Below are 16,778 nucleotides of genomic sequence, written 5' to 3'. Positions count from 1 at the left end.
TCATTTGTATAACGATTTACTATATGAACTATCTGTCATTTATTTATATGACCTTTTTTTGTTTAGTATAAAGAGTTTTAGCAATAAGCAGATCAATATTTAATTTTCAATATTTTCTTCCATAACTCAGACCAAGATGCTTCAGAAACATATATATATATATATATTTATGACTTGATTTATACTTTTTTATATATTTAAATATATTTGTGTAATTTTAATTATGTAATTTATGTAATTTTAATGTAAATTATAATTGTATTAACAATATATGATCATTTTTCTTAGTATTTCATTTAATGGTTAAAGTTTAAAATTTTCATTAATTACCCGTGTAATACACGGGTCTCAAACTAGTTATGTATAAACGTATTGATACAATTCTCAAATGATTTGTTTCTTGATACGTCTAGTAATAAAACTGGTATAATGAAATAGTTTTTTGTTAATGGTAGATTGATAGTAGTAACAGTAAAGAATCTTATTGAAGATTATGTTTCGTTATTAAAGAAAAAACCTCGTCATTACATGATAAAATACATGTTAAAATATTGTCTAAAAAGAATGATTTCATAAACATGACATATACCTTTATAGGGGTGGGATTCGATATAAGTAAACTTAACATACTAAACACACAAATAACTAGAGTAATTACAGTTTTGAATTAGTGTAATTATGTTATAAAAATAATATTACTCTAGTTCAAAAGTTATACTATAGTAATAATTATTTTACTTATTTGTATACATCTCACGATAAAAGTCATTTGTATTTGATCTTAATCCTACCTCTATAAACTTAGATTATATATTTATTTATAAAATAAAACGACTAACAGAACTACAATAATTCATGAATTACTTAAAATGACTTCGATAACATACAAGTTTTTTTAAACAAATCATCCTAAATCCCTCATAGTTGCAAACTCTAATGTTTTATTGTACATAATCCAAATTTGGTAACCTTTTCCAAGCTATATTTTTCAAGCAAATATCTACCTTGGATCAAAAGAAATGTCGGAAACTGTAGGAACTGAAACATGATTGTTTAACTTAAGTTTTAAACTAAAGTCATTCGCTTGTATGTTGCTTTCAGGTGTAAAAGGTGGATTTGTTGGTGCAGGTAGGGGTATAATATTCTTGGATAACATTTGCAAGGCCATAGACATGGTTGGTCTACGTGATGCGACCTCTTGTATGCAAAGAAGTCCTATATGTACCACACTCTCCATCTCCTTCTTCATGCCATCATATATATGATTTTGCAACATCAATTTCTTATCAAAAAGCTCATCCACTGACCCTTGCTTAAAATGCTTCCAAACCTACTTCAATGCAAATTTGCAGCCATAATTAGTTACTTAGGTTCACATGAAATAATTTTATAAAACATAATCATGTAAAAACCATACTTACCATTGAAACCAAATTGTGAGTATACTCTGATGTTTCTGGTCCTCGGTTTGGAATTCCAGTAACTACCTCAAGTGTTAGCACACCGAAGCTATATACATCCACCTTTTCAGTTAACTGACCATGGCCTACGTATTCTGGAGCTATATATCCTCTACAGTGTTTGAGAAAACTAGATAAATAAATTTAAACATCTCTTATTTAGAGTAAATAAAGAGATTAATGAAACGGTGCATACAGTGTTCCCGCGATCCCCGTGCTTATATGATTTTTGTCTTGTTGAAAAGACCTAGCTAACCCAAAATCAGCAATCTTAGCGTGAGGCCTCGAATCCAACAAGATATTAGCAGCTTTAATATCCCTATGAATGATCCTTGTTTTACTGTTTTCGTGAAGATAAACCAAACCTTCTGCTATCCCAATTATAATATCAAATCTCTTTGCCCAGTTTAGTTCCTAGCCTTTAATTGGATCTGCACATGTTGAAGAAAAATATCATTGAATAATTCTATTTTATTTATTATTTTTTTTTGAGAAATTTGAATTATTATGCTTACCAAAAATGAAATGATCAAGGCTCTTGTTTGGTAGAAACTCATATATGAGAATGCTTTCGGGACCCAAACAACTAAATCCTATTAGTTTGACCAGATTTTTGTGCTCAACGCTACTGATTATGTTGACCTCATTGAAGAAGTCAACTGCTCTATGTCGATGGTTAAAAAAAAGTCTCTTGACGGCAATCTCTCTTCCATCTGAAAGAACACCCTGTAACAAAGTTCATAATTAACATAGAGCAACATGAGCTAATTAACACTTCCATAGAAGTTTGGTTTAAATGTTTAAAAAGGTTGCAAAGTTGACTTTTTAAGAATAGCTACCTTATATACCGCTCCAAATCCCCCTTCCCCAAGCTTGTTAGCCTCATTAAAAGAACTCGTGGCTTTCTCGATCGTGGAGTATTTGACGTTCAAGCTACTACTGTTCAGGATCTTCAATAATTTAGTGTCATTAGAACCTGGGACATTTAAAAAATTATGATGTATTATGACCAAAAAGCTCATCACATATCGAAGCTTAGTTGAGTGGCATCAAATTAGATAGAATGGTAACAATATTTATGATTATGAAGCTAGTTATTTAAACGGATTGTGTTGATTTTAAAAAGCAAAGACATACCTTGCCTTGTTTTCGATATACTTCTGTTCTTCCATGCAAAAAGAATTACAATACTTGCAACTACGAACGCTACCACAGAACTAACAATCGATACAATAATCATTGTTCTCTTTGCTGAGGCTATACATAGAAGAATTGGTTAATTACGGTGCATCAACCAAATCAAACATTCATTTCTTTTAATATTAGTAACCATGTTTAATATATATATATATATATATAGGGTTTGGATCAAATACAAATGAAATTAACGTGCTAATTTTGATAATCAAGTAGAGTAATTATGTAATTACATCATAGAGTAATTATAATTACTCTATGATATAATTACATAATTATTCTACACGTATATATAAACACTCTCTATAATAGTTACTCTATTTGTATATATAATTATACTACCTGATTTTCACAATTAGCACATTAATTTCGTTTGTACGTTAACTTTGATAACTTACATTTGGAGCGTCTTATATTATGATCAGAATTTGAAAACTTCATGTCAGAATATCTCATGAAGCAACCAGTATACAAGGCATACCCCATTGAACCAGGAAAACAACCTAATATCGAACCACCTGCTTTTTGTAAACACTCTTCACATGACCTTGCACCCAAGGAACTCCAGCAATCACCAGCTGCATATGCTGACTTGTTTTGGGTCTCCGCGTAGAGGTTCCATGTTTTAGGTGCACTTTCCACCGCTTGTCGTACAGCTTTCGATGCCGCTTGTTGAAAATCATCATCTTTTCTTGTTATATTATCACAAAAGACTCTATCTTCCTTCCCTGTGACCTCACCAAAGAAGCTATAATTCTCGAATCGCATAAAGCAGCCCGCTAAATAAACTCTACCACCAACGTTTGGCAAACAACTGGGAAGTGAAGTGCGTGCTTCGGCGCAACATAATAGGCATTCAGTAATGGAAATATCGCCGTAGCATTGTGCAAGTACATAAGTGGTCTCAGTTCCGGTGCCTGTAACTATGGTTCCGGTATGTGATGTTTGCATTTTGGTGTTGATATCTTCCATTGATTTGAGAAAATTAGCGATGAATTTGGTTCGTTTGCTTAGTTGTTGATCTTGGCAAATCAATTTGATCAATTGGCTTTTCGCACTTCCATCTAATCAGTATACACCATTATTGTGGTAAGAATATGATATGTTCACAAACTTCATATTAGGAAAGAGTATTAACAAAGAAAAAAAAATGTAAGTTTTAGATAAAGAAAAATAAATAGTAGATTTGGTCAAATTACATAAACGAAAATTACCTAGTAAGAGCTAACAAAGTTAATTATAAAACAACACACTGTTTCTTACAAATTAAATCATATTTTTAAAAACATGAACTCATGAAGAAGAATATAAATATTATGGATTTACCTCCATTACTGGTAGGAGTTGATTTCGGATTTAGAAAGTTGGTATTTGAATACCTCATAAAACATCCTGTATAGAGTGCACGCCCTTCAGACGATGGAAAGCATTTCAAGATGGATTCAGATGCTCTCTGCAAACAATTGGTACAAGAAGTCTCATCCAAAGTATTCCAACAATCAGCGAGCACATAAGCAGAAGAAGATAGTTCTCGTGCGAAAAAATCACTGTTTTTTGGTGCATCCATTACAGCATTCGAGACTGCACGTCTGACCGACTCTTGAAACACATCACCAGTTAACATCGTATCCCCACAACTTGCTGTATCCGCTGCCTCCAAACTTTCGTCATAGAAGCTGTAATTATTCATTCTCATGAAGCAACCATCAAGATAAATTCGACCATATTCAGGGTAGCAGGTGGCCAGAAGAGTGCGTGCTTCGGCATAGCATAAAACACAGTCATCTGTTGAAAGATCACCGTAACATTCACCAAGCGCGTACATGGCACTAGAGCCTGTGCCTGTAAAAGCTGTTCCGCTATGTGCTGATCGCAGTTGGATGCCTATTTTTGTCATAGTTTGGAGAAAGTTCTGGCCGGCTATGATTTCATTTTCAGTGTTGGTCTGCTTTTGATCACAAACTAATTTAATGACCTGGGATCGAGGATTGCCCTCTGATTTGCCTACCATGACTAAAACTATAATAAGATGAATAACAACAGATGATATATGAATAGGACAGAGTTGCAAAATCATGGTTTCGTGAAGATGGACGTAGCAAGTGAGTCTTCGTTCGGTATATGTTGAAAGTCGTTGAATATATAGATCGAAGAAAAATTGACATGGAGAGAAAAAAAATCACAATTGGCCCAATTGGGTAGTCGACTAAGATAGGTGCTACTGATTCCCCTTGTCTTGTTCTATTTGTATACATATTCAAAATTTCGAATAAGTCTCTTGTTCTTTAGTTAATAACTAAGATTCTTAAAATCATTCATGATTAATGATATGAATATGAATTAAACCCTTCGATGTCTACTTTGGTAGGCTAACATTGATGTGTGGTCAACATTACTTTCACTAATATACAATTCATACCATGATGTTGATTTTAGAAAAGTGTTCTTGTAACATTTTTATTACAAAATGTATAGCCATCAATAGTCGTAGAGTGGTTAAAGAAATCCAAAATTAAAATCTTTGTTTAATTAAGTCTATTGATCATGATCTAACTTCAATACTTTACAAAAGTTAATAAAGTGTTATATCAAAGTTTAATAAAGTAAGAGCAATTTGTTCTAATACTAGTTATAGAAACTATATTTGGCAAACAAATTGTTTTTAGTTTATGTCTCTTCTATACAAAGTTTAGTTTGTTAACAAGATATAAGTGTGAACATTGTACGCTGTAAAAACAGTGTAGAGATATCACCATACAAAATATGTTTTTATTTATGTATTTTCTAACAAGAATGATTTCATACATCATATATTCGTTTATAAATTAATAAAATCACTAACCGAACTATGAATTATTTGTAAGGACTTTGCTAATTAATGTTTAAGTTTTTTACAACTCATCCCGATACCTCATATATGTAAGGACTTTCCTAATTAATGTTATAGTGTCATCCAAATCATATCTCTTAACTTAAACTGGATTTTTCAAATAAACATCTACCTCGGACCAAAAGAGATCTCGGAAATTGTAGGAACCGAAACATGATTGTTTAACCTAAGTTTTAAACCTTCATTTGAACTAGATTCATCCACCAGTATGCTGCTTTCCGATGTAAAAGGTGGATTTGCTGGTGCAGGTAGGGGTATAATATTCTTGGATAACATTTGCAAGGCCATAGACATGGTTGGTCTAAGTGATGCAACTTCTTGTATGCAAAGAAGTCCTATATGTACCACACTCTCTATCTCCTTCTTCATACCATAACTCTTGTTCTGCAACATCAAGTTACTGTCAAATAGCTCATCCACTGACCCTTGCTTAAAATGCTTCCACACCTATTTACAAAGAAAATTCGCAGCCATTATTAGTCAGTTAGTTTTATATACAGCTATTTAATTAAAACATAATTATGAAGAAATCATATTTACCATTGAAATTAAATTGTGAGTATACTCTGATGATTGTGATCTTCTTCTGTTTGGCATTCCAGTAACTACCTCAAGAATTAGCACGCCGAAGCTATATACATCCACCTTTTCGGTTAACTGACCATGGCCTATGTATTCTGGAGCCATATATCCTCTACAATATTGAAAAGAATGAGTGATACAAAATTGTATCTAAAAAAGTCAATCGTTGCTGAATAAATTTAAGGTAACTAACGAAACGGTGCATACATTGTTCCTGCAATCCCGGTGCTTATATGATTTTTATCTTGTTGATAAGATCTGGCTAACCCAAAATCAGCAATCTTAGCGCAAAGCCTTGAATCCAATAAGATGTTAGCAGCTTTTATATCCCGGTGAATGATCCTTGTTTTACTATTTTCATGAAGGTAAACCAAACCTTTTGCTGTCCCGATTATAATATCAAATCTTTTTGCCCAATTTAGTTCCTTGCCTTTAATTGGATCTACACAAGTTGATGAAGTAAAAGAGAAGTGTATTTTCATTGAATAACTGATATGCTTGCAGAATTTTAGGAAATCATTTTGCTTAGTACTTACCAAATATGAAATGATCAAGACTCTTGTTTGGTAGATACTCATATACGAGAGCACTTTCAGGCCCCAAACAACTGAATCCTACAAGCTTGACCAGATTTTTGTGGTCAACATTGCTGATTATGTTGACTTCGTTATAGAAGTCACCTGCCCTATGTCGGTGGTTGAAGAAAAGTCTTTTGACGGCAATCTCTTTTCCGTTTGGAAGAACACCCTGTAAAAAAGTTCATGATTAGCATGGAACAACATAAACTAATCTTCAACTCCAAAGAAGTTTGGCTTAAATGTTTAATAAGGTCAAACGATCGACTTTTTAAAACTACCTTGTATACTGCTCCAAATCCCCCTTGCCCAAGCTTTTTAGCCTCAGCAAAACAACCCGTGGCTTTCTCAATCGTGGAGTATTTGATGTTCAAGCTACTACTATTCAGGGTCTCCAATAAGTTAGTGTCATCTTCACCTAAAATATACAGGAATCAGAATGTTACTTGATCATCTAGCTCAATATAGAAGCTTAACAGTGACATGAAATTAATGTTAGTTATAACACTATTTAAGATTAAGAGAGTAGCTATCCACTTCATTTGTGGCAATACTAAAAGTGAAAGCATGTACTGTTGGAAAATTTAGAAAATGTGAATGGAAATTAATTATTGTAAAAAACTCTTGATTGGTGAAACTCTTTAGTAAAGTGGCTTGATGACACTTAATGAGTTTTTATTATTACATTAAGTCACTAATTAAGTGAGACATTTGTTTTTTTTCAACTCTTGAATATATTATTTGGCTTTGTGCCTCATTTGGAGAGAACTAGAAAAATGTGTTCACTTAAAAAATCCATATGGTTAGAGAGGAGTACTCTCTACTTGATTCCTTCATCACATTATTCTAGCATATTCATTTTCAAGAATACCGATATACCCGATGTAACCTTGGGCGCGTAGCCTTTCCCGGTAGTACATACTGCTTCGGCTGTTGTACCCTGGGAGACAAACGGGCTCTTTAGTAGAGACCCGAAATCTGTTTTAAGGGAAGCGTATTGAATACGTGCCTCAACGAACGCTCAATATATATTATTATGTTCATGTATTGTTGCAGCCAATGGAGTTGGGTCAAGGATAAGATCTGTAGCCACACCAAGGAAAACTAAGACGAATGTGAAGATACTCAACGTGTGGACGACTCGAGTCAAGAAGTTCTTGGTGAAGTTCTCACCAAAGACATCGACACGAATCTATATTATTTGTTCTCTATATTAATTTTATTTTTGGTTTTGTACACGGTAATCTACTAGGATATTTCCCATGTATAACGAGAGTATCGTTATACTTATTTTATTTTATCACTTTAAAGGTTATTGTGACCCATGTCCAACATGTACCTTGTCTTGTTTTTGATTTATTTTTGTGCTTCCGTGCATACAACCCAATAAGGCTTGCAACTACGAATGCTACCATCGAACTAACAGCCAATACAATAATAATTGTTTTTCCTGCAGAGGCCATAAATATTAGAATCTATTAGAAATAATTGGGGTATACATTGACCAAATCAAACATTCATTTTTCTTAAGTTAGAAACCATGTGGCAGCATCATGGCACTTTTTGATTGTGTTATACTTTCATCATGTAGTTATATGTTTTCAAAATTTCGGCATGCCTGTTGTGTAGAAACTTTAGCTAATATGTCTATTTTCATGATTTATCAAAAATAAAAAGTTACATCATTTGCTAATTTATTCTAACTTCCGGTGCAACTCTACGGATGAATTTTATCAATCTTAATCCGTCATACGATTTATTACAGAGTTGTAAAGTTTATATGTACAAATACATAATACAAGCTAAGAGAAATCACAATAACTTACTTTTAGAGCGTCTTTTACGATCAGGGTTTGCAAACACCAAAAATTTAGTGTCCGAATACCTCATGAAGCAACCAGTATACAAGGCATACCCCACTGAACCAGGCAAACAAGTTAACATTGAATTACTTGCTTTCTTCAAACACTCTGCACATGATTCTTCACCTAACGGACTCCAGCAATTGGCGGCTGCATATGCTGATTCGTTTTGAGTCCCCGCATACAGGTTCCTATTTTTAGGTGCACTTTCCACCGCTTCTAACACAGCTTTCGATGCCGCTTGTTGAAAATCATCGTCTTTTCGTGTTATATTATCACAAACTATTCTATCTTCTTTCCCTGTAACCTCACCAAAGAAACTGTAATTCTCGAATCGCATAAAGCATCCTTCTAGATAAACTCTGCCCCCAATGTTGGGCAAACAACTTGGAAGAGAAGTGCGTGCTCTGGCACAACATAAGTGGCATTCGCTGGTGGAAAGATCTCCGTAGCATTGTGCAAGTACATGTATGCTCTCTGGACCGGTGCCTATTACTACTGTTCCGGTATGTGAAGTTTGCATTTTGAAGTTGATATCCTCCATTGATTTGAGAAAATTGGGGATGAGTCTGGTTCGATTTTTCCCTTGCTGATTTTTGCAAATTAACTGGATCAGTTGGCTTTTTGCGCTCCCATCTGATCAATACAAACCATTATCATGACATGAATGATATGTTTACACTAGAAGAAATATAATTTGGCCCAAATGGCCTATTAATCATTGGTTTGTTTAGGGATTTTTTTGTGATGCGTTAAGGAATTTAATCCACCATGTGACAAAGGTGAAAACAGAAATGTAGAGTAATAATTGTTATGAGAAAAATTCCATGTGAACAGTTTCTCTCTTTTACAGGAAGAAAAAGAAGTAGCATTTGTAACTAAATTCACAAATAAGAAACTAATTAAGTACGATAATTAAGAAATCAAGACATCAACTAATGAATCATGTGAGTTTGTCACAACTCACAATTATATTATTAAATATAAGTATTCAATGAAATTTTCATAATCAATTTAATATTATTGTCACTTTCACGCATCAACTACACTCCTACCAATACGTAAATGATTTATTTAATTAATTGGGTTATTTGACTCTTATTATTTTATAAAGTATTGTATTTCACAAAGATATTTTTTCTAACTTATTTTATATATGATTTGAGGTATGATTTAGAAGGTCGGACTTTTGAAGAACGGTAATTCTAAACAGTAAGGTTGTTGTTATATGACATAGAGATAATAAGTTTAAGTCTTGAAAACAGTCTCTTGCATGCATGTACGGCTAGTATGTGTATATATCTTAGGTTAGACCAGGTGTGCATGAAACCGAAATAACTTGCCCATAACATAAATAACCGGCATTGACGAACCGAACTAACCCAACCCAGCCAAAAACCTTCTGTTTGGGTTTATGTTTTCTAAAATATTTCGAATATCCAGTTCAATTTTGGTTTTACATGTACCTATATCCGAACCCGTGGGCGACATTAGCCTTCAAGTTATTTTAAAGAAGAAAAAAAAATATTAGGATTTACCTCCATTACTAGCAGGAGTTGATTCCTGATTTAGGAAATTGGTATTCGAATATCTCATAAAACATCCCGTATAAGTTGCACGTCCTTCATATGATGGCAAACATTTCAAGATGGATTCAGAAGCTCTCTGCAAACAATCACTACAAGATGTCTCATTCAAAGTGTTCCAACAATCAGCCAGCACATAAGCAGACTCATTTGCAGTACCGGACAAAGACAATTCTCGTGCAAAGAAATCACGGTTTTTTGGTGCATCGATTACAGCATTCGAGACCACACGACGCACTGAATCTTGAAACACACTACCAGCCAACATCGTATCTCCACAATATGTTGTATCTTCTGTTCCTAAACTTTCATCAAAAAAGCTGTAATTGTTCATTCTCATGAAGCAACCGTCAAGATGAATTCGACCAAATTCAGGGAAGCATGTGGGAAGAACAGTGCGTGCTTCAGCATAGCATAATATACAGTCGTCGGTCGAAAGATCACCGTAACATTCACCAAGTCCGTACATGGCATCAGGGCCTGTTCCTGTAACGGTTGTTCCACTACGTGATGATTGCAGTTGTGTGCCTAATTTTGTCATGGTTTGGATAAAGTTAGGGGTGGCTATTGTTTGATTGTTGGCCTGCTTTTGATCGCAAACTAACTTAACGATCTGCGATCTGGGATTGCCCTCTGATTTACCTACCAAGAGTAATAGGATGATAAGATTAATAGCAAAAGATGTTATATGTACCGAGTCCTTCATCTTCAAGAAATATTGATCAGATAGTTGAAAATTGTTGGGTATTAGGACATTTAAATTTGCTTGTGTTGGCAGATATGTAAAAGAAGACTAACATGGAGAAACAAATCAGTATAGAACTTTGAAGTGTGAAAGATGGTAGTCGAGTTAGACCGGCATTACTGAGTCCCCTAGTCATGTTCTAATTATATATTTAAGTCTCCATTGTCAACTATATTAAGCTAACCATTGACGTTTGGTAGGTTTGAAAGTATTGATGTATAACTAATATCAACATAATATAATCCAACTTATATCATGTGACATTCGTCAATTTCAGGTTAACCCCGTTAACTCAACTCCGTCAATTCAAACTTAAAGATCATTGAATCTATAACGCACACCTCATTACATTTAAACTAGGGTTTAAATGACGCTTGACAACTACTACATGTGTAGTCTTTCGGGAATTGCACCGAAACGCAAACGAGTTGACGCAAACAATTGGTGAATAAACGAAAAACGTCAAAACAATAATTTTGTGATAATTATGTGTTAGACTTATGTGTTATGTGATAACATGGTATAAACGTTAACTCAATGTGCTAGAACTAGTTAGTTAAGCTAGAAAAGTAACATTTGGAAGTTGACATGTTATTATAAATAATAACATAAACTAAAACCCTAACACTCTTTCTCTCCCTCCCAAACCCGACGGCAGCTCTAAGCCCCCCCCCCCCCTTGCGATCGGCCTCATATACACACATACAATCAAGATTGTTCAAGTTTGATTGAAGATTAAGGTGTTAGGAAGGTATAAACAACTATCCTATGCATCCTCTATGCTTAATTTCGATTTTAATGGGTTAATTATAAACCCTAGGTCTGATTTTTATATGTGATGGTGTTCATGTGTCTTGTTTTGATTGAAAGATGTATTGATTGTCGAATTGATAGCTAGTATTGGTGCTATTGCATGTTAATTGTTGTGTCTTTGAGTTTGAGATCAAATAAAACCCTAACCATGTGTGTATGGTGTAATTGATATGCATGGATAGTGGTTATAGTGTCTAGAATGTTATATGAATGATTTGTGGTCCATAGATAGTTAATATGTTGAGTTTGGATGCAAACAGTTTCTGGACAGATTGTGTTGTTAATGTTCAATTGACTGTAACAGGGTGTAAATGTGAAAATTGGTTGAGATAATTGATACTACAGTAAACTAGGTTGAGTCTAGTTTCTAAAGAATGTAAATTTGCAATTTTTGGACGTGTAAAAGTTAACCTTTATGATTTTACAAAAACGTGGTGCAAAGCTGAGTTGTTAGACCTGCTGTTAGGTTGTTTTGTAAATGTTATATCTCATGAACCACGAGACCAATTGGGTTGGTTCCACTTCTGGAAGTTGACTTATTGAGTTAGGAACCTAACCCAAGTGGTCTTGCATTTGTTGGATTTTTCATTTAACGGGAATTTCAAATAACATTCTGTTGCGCATGAATTTGACTGTTATGAGCTTGCTGTAATGTTTTGATCATTATGAGAAATCTATGTGGAATAAAAATAAAATAAAACATGTTCTGGAAACCTAACACATATATGCTTTTGTGATGATTTTTGGTAAATTAATTGAGATGCTATGATCGGTGGAATAGTACAGTCTTTCAAGTAGAATTTCTGTCTCGGTGAAACTAGCTGCTGAATTTTGTGAAAATGCATGAAACATGATACTTGCTATATAATTGTTATGTTTTGACCAAATTGCCCCTGTGGGGAATACTTGTTAAATAGTTGTCGTGTTTTGACCAAATTGCCCTTGCGGGGAATAATTGCTAGTTAATTGTTATGTGTGACCAAATTGCCCTTACGGGGAGTAATTGCTAGTGATGTACATTATTAATACATGACACGTAAATAATTGCTCACACATGCAACGTATCACAGATGTACTTGTTAAAGTCACACACGATTCACAAACGAAACACGAAATATATTGTGTGCATAGGTATTATGTGCCGAGTCTAGAGACTCGATAATATTTCCGACACTTAGAAAAATCTCTTTGTTGTTTTAGTACGCTAGAGAGAGTTTTTCTGTGACACGCATCCTTTGGTGAATTATTTTGGGAAATACTTCGCAAACAGTGAGTTTCACTTACCCATTTAAACTGTTTTAAACGCATTTAAGATTTTGTTAGTAAATTATATATCACTTGTAAAGGCTAAGTGGCAAACGAAACATTTGAAGTCCTACACATCGAACCGGTTAATATTTGGAATAGCGAGTCACTGTTGAGTAGTACTACTGGGTTTGACAAACCCCACCCAACGCTAAACTCGACTGGAGGTCGAGCGGGTGTAATTTTGGCTAATACGTACCATGGTCTGGATAACCTGGTGACAAGGCACTTGATAAACAGTCAGCTTCGGGGTCGAACACTTAGTAATACTTGTTTTATAGGCTAGCTACCTATAGATATATAATTGATTTAACACTATCTGGTAAACGCTAAACGCTAAACGCAAAACGCTGAACGCAGAACGCTGAACGCAAAACGCTAAACGCTTTATTTTATATAAACTTGTGAACTCACCAACCTCGTGTTGACACTTTTAGTATGTTATTCTCAGGTAGCCGAGGAGGGCGCGCGGTATAGGATCATGCATTGCTTGAAAACGCTTTTGTTTATGCAAACTATTTTAAACTGTTGTCATTGGGTTTTAAGTCGTCGCGCGTGACGCAACATTTGTTTTATGGTTTTTACGCTTCCGCATTAATTACTCGTAAACGTTTTGTGGTTTGAAAACTTTGTTTTATGGTTTGATTATAACTAATGAATCCGATCCTATTAGTTCACACCCTCTGACGGTAAAACTCCGTTAGTGGATTTTGAGGGTGTGACATATCATAACGTTGATTCTAGAATAGTATTCTTGTAACATTTTTATCCAAGAAGTTATAGTCATGAATAGTCGTACAGTGGTAAAAGAAATCCCAAATTAAAATCTTTGTTTAAGTCTGTTGATCATGATCTATTTTTGAAATGAAAAGAAAAAAAAAACTAATTTACAGTCTACTGATCATGATCTAACTTAATTTTTTGACAAAATACTCTAATAAAGCATCATATCAGAGTCTAATAAATTCAGAGTAGCATGTCTAATACCAACACTTGTATACATTTTTTTGTTTTTTAACAAGATTAGTTTGAAAACTTATACGTTGTAATAAAATGTAGAGATAACACCATACAAACACAAAAATATATATCCCCGTACAAACACAAATATATATAGCAGTTTGATGGATATATATTAACTAGTACGTACACCTTTATACGTTTGTAGAAGTCGTGCATAAGCCTTAATTTTAGTTTGTAATGTATATGGTCTGATTGTTCAGAAGCTGTATATTACAATTAATTTATCAATTTGAGATCTAGGTTCCCCTAGTTAAAAATCTATCAAAAGCAAAATGATGATAAGACTAACTAAAACAGATCAATTTCTCAATTTTGTCCCGGCATCTATATCAAAACTAACTGTTCATAGTTAAATACATCAATATGTCAAATATTTAGTTTATCCAAATCCGTGTTAAACAGATCAACACACAATTCTAACCCCTAATGTTTTATTTTCGTCCAAATCTAGTAACCCCTAATGTTTTATCATCATTCATATCTGGCAACCCCTAGTTCATACAAACATCTACCTCGGACCAAAAGAAGTGTCAGAAACTGTAGGAACCGAAATATGATTGTTTAACTTGAGTTTTAAACCTAGATTTGAACTAAATTTATCCACTTGTATGTTGCTTTCAGGCGTATAAGGTGGGTTTGCAGGTGTAGGTAGGGGTATAATATTCTTGGATAACATTTGTAAGGCCATAGACATGGTTGGTCTAAGTGATGCAACTTCTTGTATACAAAGAAGTCCTATATGCACCACACTCTCTATCTCCTCCATGTCATCATTACGATAATTCTGCAAAATTAAGTTCTTGTCAAAAAGCTCATCCATTGACCCTTGCTTAAAATGCCTCTAGACCTATATCAATGCTAATTTGTAGCCACTATTTTAGTTTAATTTATGTGAAATTATTACTGAAACTCAAACATGCAGAAGTAATCGTATTTACCAATGAAACCAAACTGTGAGTATACTCTGATGTTTGCGGTCCTCGATTTGGCATTCCAGTAACCACCTCAAGAATTAGCACACCAAAGCTATATACATCCACTTTTTCAGTTAACTGACCGTGTCCTACGTATTCTGGAGCCATATATCCTCTGTGGTGATTGAAAGAAAGAGTAATAATAAATATATTAAAATTAGTTAATTTTTGGGAAAATAAGGTAACCGATGATTTGGTACATACAATGTTCCTGCAATCCCGGTGCTTATATGATTTTTATCTTGTTGAAAAGACCTGGCTAACCCAAAAACAGCAATCTTGGCGCGAAGCCTCGAATCCAACAAGATATTAGCGGCTTTTATATCCCGGTGAATGATCCTTGTTTTACTATTTTCATGAAGGTAAACCAAACCTTCTGCAATCCCAGTTATAATATCAAATCTTTTTGGCCAGTTTAGGTCCTTGCCTTTAATTGGATCTGCTCAAGTTAAAAAATTAAAAACAAAAGATGCATTTTCATGATTAACAGATTTTTTGGGAAAAGATATTACTATGCTTAGTGCTCACCAAAGATTAAATGCTCAAGACTCCTATTCGGTAGGTATTCATAAATGAGAGCACTTTCAGGCCCCAAACAACTAAATCCTACAAGTTTGACCAGATTTTTGTGCTCAACACTACTGATTATGTTGACTTCATTATAGAAGTCACCTGCTCGGTGTCGATGGTTAAAGAAAAGTCTCTTAACAGCAATCTCTCTTCCGTTTGGAAGAACACCCTGCAAAAATTTAGGTAGAAAAAATATATATATTAGTCATACAAAATGAGCTCATGATTAACATAGAACAACATAAACTAATCAGCAACTCCAAAGTATGCAAAAACATGAATATGGAAGTTTGGTTTAATAAGGTCAAATAGTTGATTATGTAATGCTACCTTGTATACCGCTCCAAATCCCCCTTGCCCAAGCTTGTTAGCCTCATCAAAAGAACTAGTGGCTTTCTTAATCGTGGAGTATTTGAAATTCAAACTACTAGCGTTCAAGATCTTCAACAATTTAGTATCATTAGAACCTATAACATTTAGGAGTTCAGAATGTTTCTTGACCAAATAGCTTATTGTAGAATCTTAGTTGAGCGATGTTAAATTAGACAAACTAGTAACACTTTATTGACTCTAGTTGTGGCAATTTTAAAGTAAAGGCACGTACCTTGTCTTGTTTTCGATTTATTTCCGTGCTTCCATGCATAATAAACCATAATACTTGCAACCATGAATGCTACCACGGAACTTATAGCCGATACAATAATCAAGGTTCTCCCTACTCGAGCCATAAAGAGGGAAATTATTTAATTGAAGTGTACATCAACCAAATCGAAGATTCACTTCTTTTAATTGTTAATAACCGTATTCAAGATAACACACCACCACAACAACAACCATACCTAATAGAATCCCATCCATAGCAAAGTTATTGATAGAGTTTAAGGCTGGGAGGGTGAGATGTGGGCAAACAATACATTTATCTCAAAGGATATAGAGGTTGTTACTAGGGAGACCCCGGCTCTTAAAAATACTGTACATGGACTAGAAAAGTGTATTAGATCGAAACATAGGAACCGGAAACAAAAAGAACCAACTAAAACCCAAAATATAAGATTAGTAAGCTATCAACAACAGACATATGATATAAGTATAATAGTAACGAATAAAACATCATATGGAAATGAAGACAAGAAGAAGATGATATGCAAAGACCACAAGCACTAAAAGTCCATAACAATAATCTCACGTCTCCACGA

General features: G+C 34.1%; 2 protein-coding genes and 1 pseudogene across 3 annotated transcripts; all 3 read right to left on the bottom strand.

Moving 5' to 3' along the window:
• Positions 1-896: 896 nt before the first annotated feature.
• Positions 897-5,159, bottom strand: LOC143630452 (cysteine-rich receptor-like protein kinase 2; annotated as a pseudogene). The gene is made up of 8 exons (XR_013153168.1): positions 3,984-5,159; positions 3,052-3,721; positions 2,598-2,704; positions 2,300-2,436; positions 1,976-2,186; positions 1,657-1,891; positions 1,422-1,572; positions 897-1,330 (listed from the first exon to the last, which is right to left on the bottom strand). The product of XR_013153168.1 is annotated as a cysteine-rich receptor-like protein kinase 2 (transcript).
• Positions 5,160-5,410: 251 nt separating this feature from the next.
• LOC143630450 (cysteine-rich receptor-like protein kinase 2) lies at positions 5,411-11,081 on the bottom strand. Its single transcript, XM_077099455.1, has 8 exons — positions 10,105-11,081; positions 8,531-9,202; positions 8,044-8,154; positions 6,986-7,122; positions 6,666-6,876; positions 6,337-6,571; positions 6,088-6,241; positions 5,411-5,994 (listed from the first exon to the last, which is right to left on the bottom strand). Exons 1-8 carry the CDS (start codon positions 10,856-10,858, stop codon positions 5,656-5,658), a joined length of 2,613 nt encoding a protein of 870 aa, XP_076955570.1. The 5' UTR covers positions 10,859-11,081; the 3' UTR covers positions 5,411-5,655.
• Positions 11,082-14,925: 3,844 nt separating this feature from the next.
• Positions 14,926-16,250, bottom strand: LOC143630425 (cysteine-rich receptor-like protein kinase 2). Its single transcript, XM_077099441.1, has 5 exons — positions 16,187-16,250; positions 15,913-16,103; positions 15,541-15,751; positions 15,217-15,451; positions 14,926-15,127 (listed from the first exon to the last, which is right to left on the bottom strand). The coding sequence occupies exons 1-5, from the start codon at positions 16,248-16,250 to the stop codon at positions 14,926-14,928; spliced, it is 903 nt and encodes a 300-aa protein (XP_076955556.1).
• Between the last annotated feature and the right edge of the window lie 528 nt (positions 16,251-16,778).

This window comes from Bidens hawaiensis, unplaced genomic scaffold, assembly GCF_021521415.1.
Source record: "Bidens hawaiensis isolate Kalapana, Puna unplaced genomic scaffold, B.hawaiensis_p1.1 tig00005663_1, whole genome shotgun sequence".
Lineage (NCBI taxonomy): Eukaryota > Viridiplantae > Streptophyta > Magnoliopsida > Asterales > Asteraceae > Bidens > Bidens hawaiensis.
Note: the sequence above shows the minus strand (reverse complement) of the source record. Positions and strands in the feature narration are given on the sequence as shown.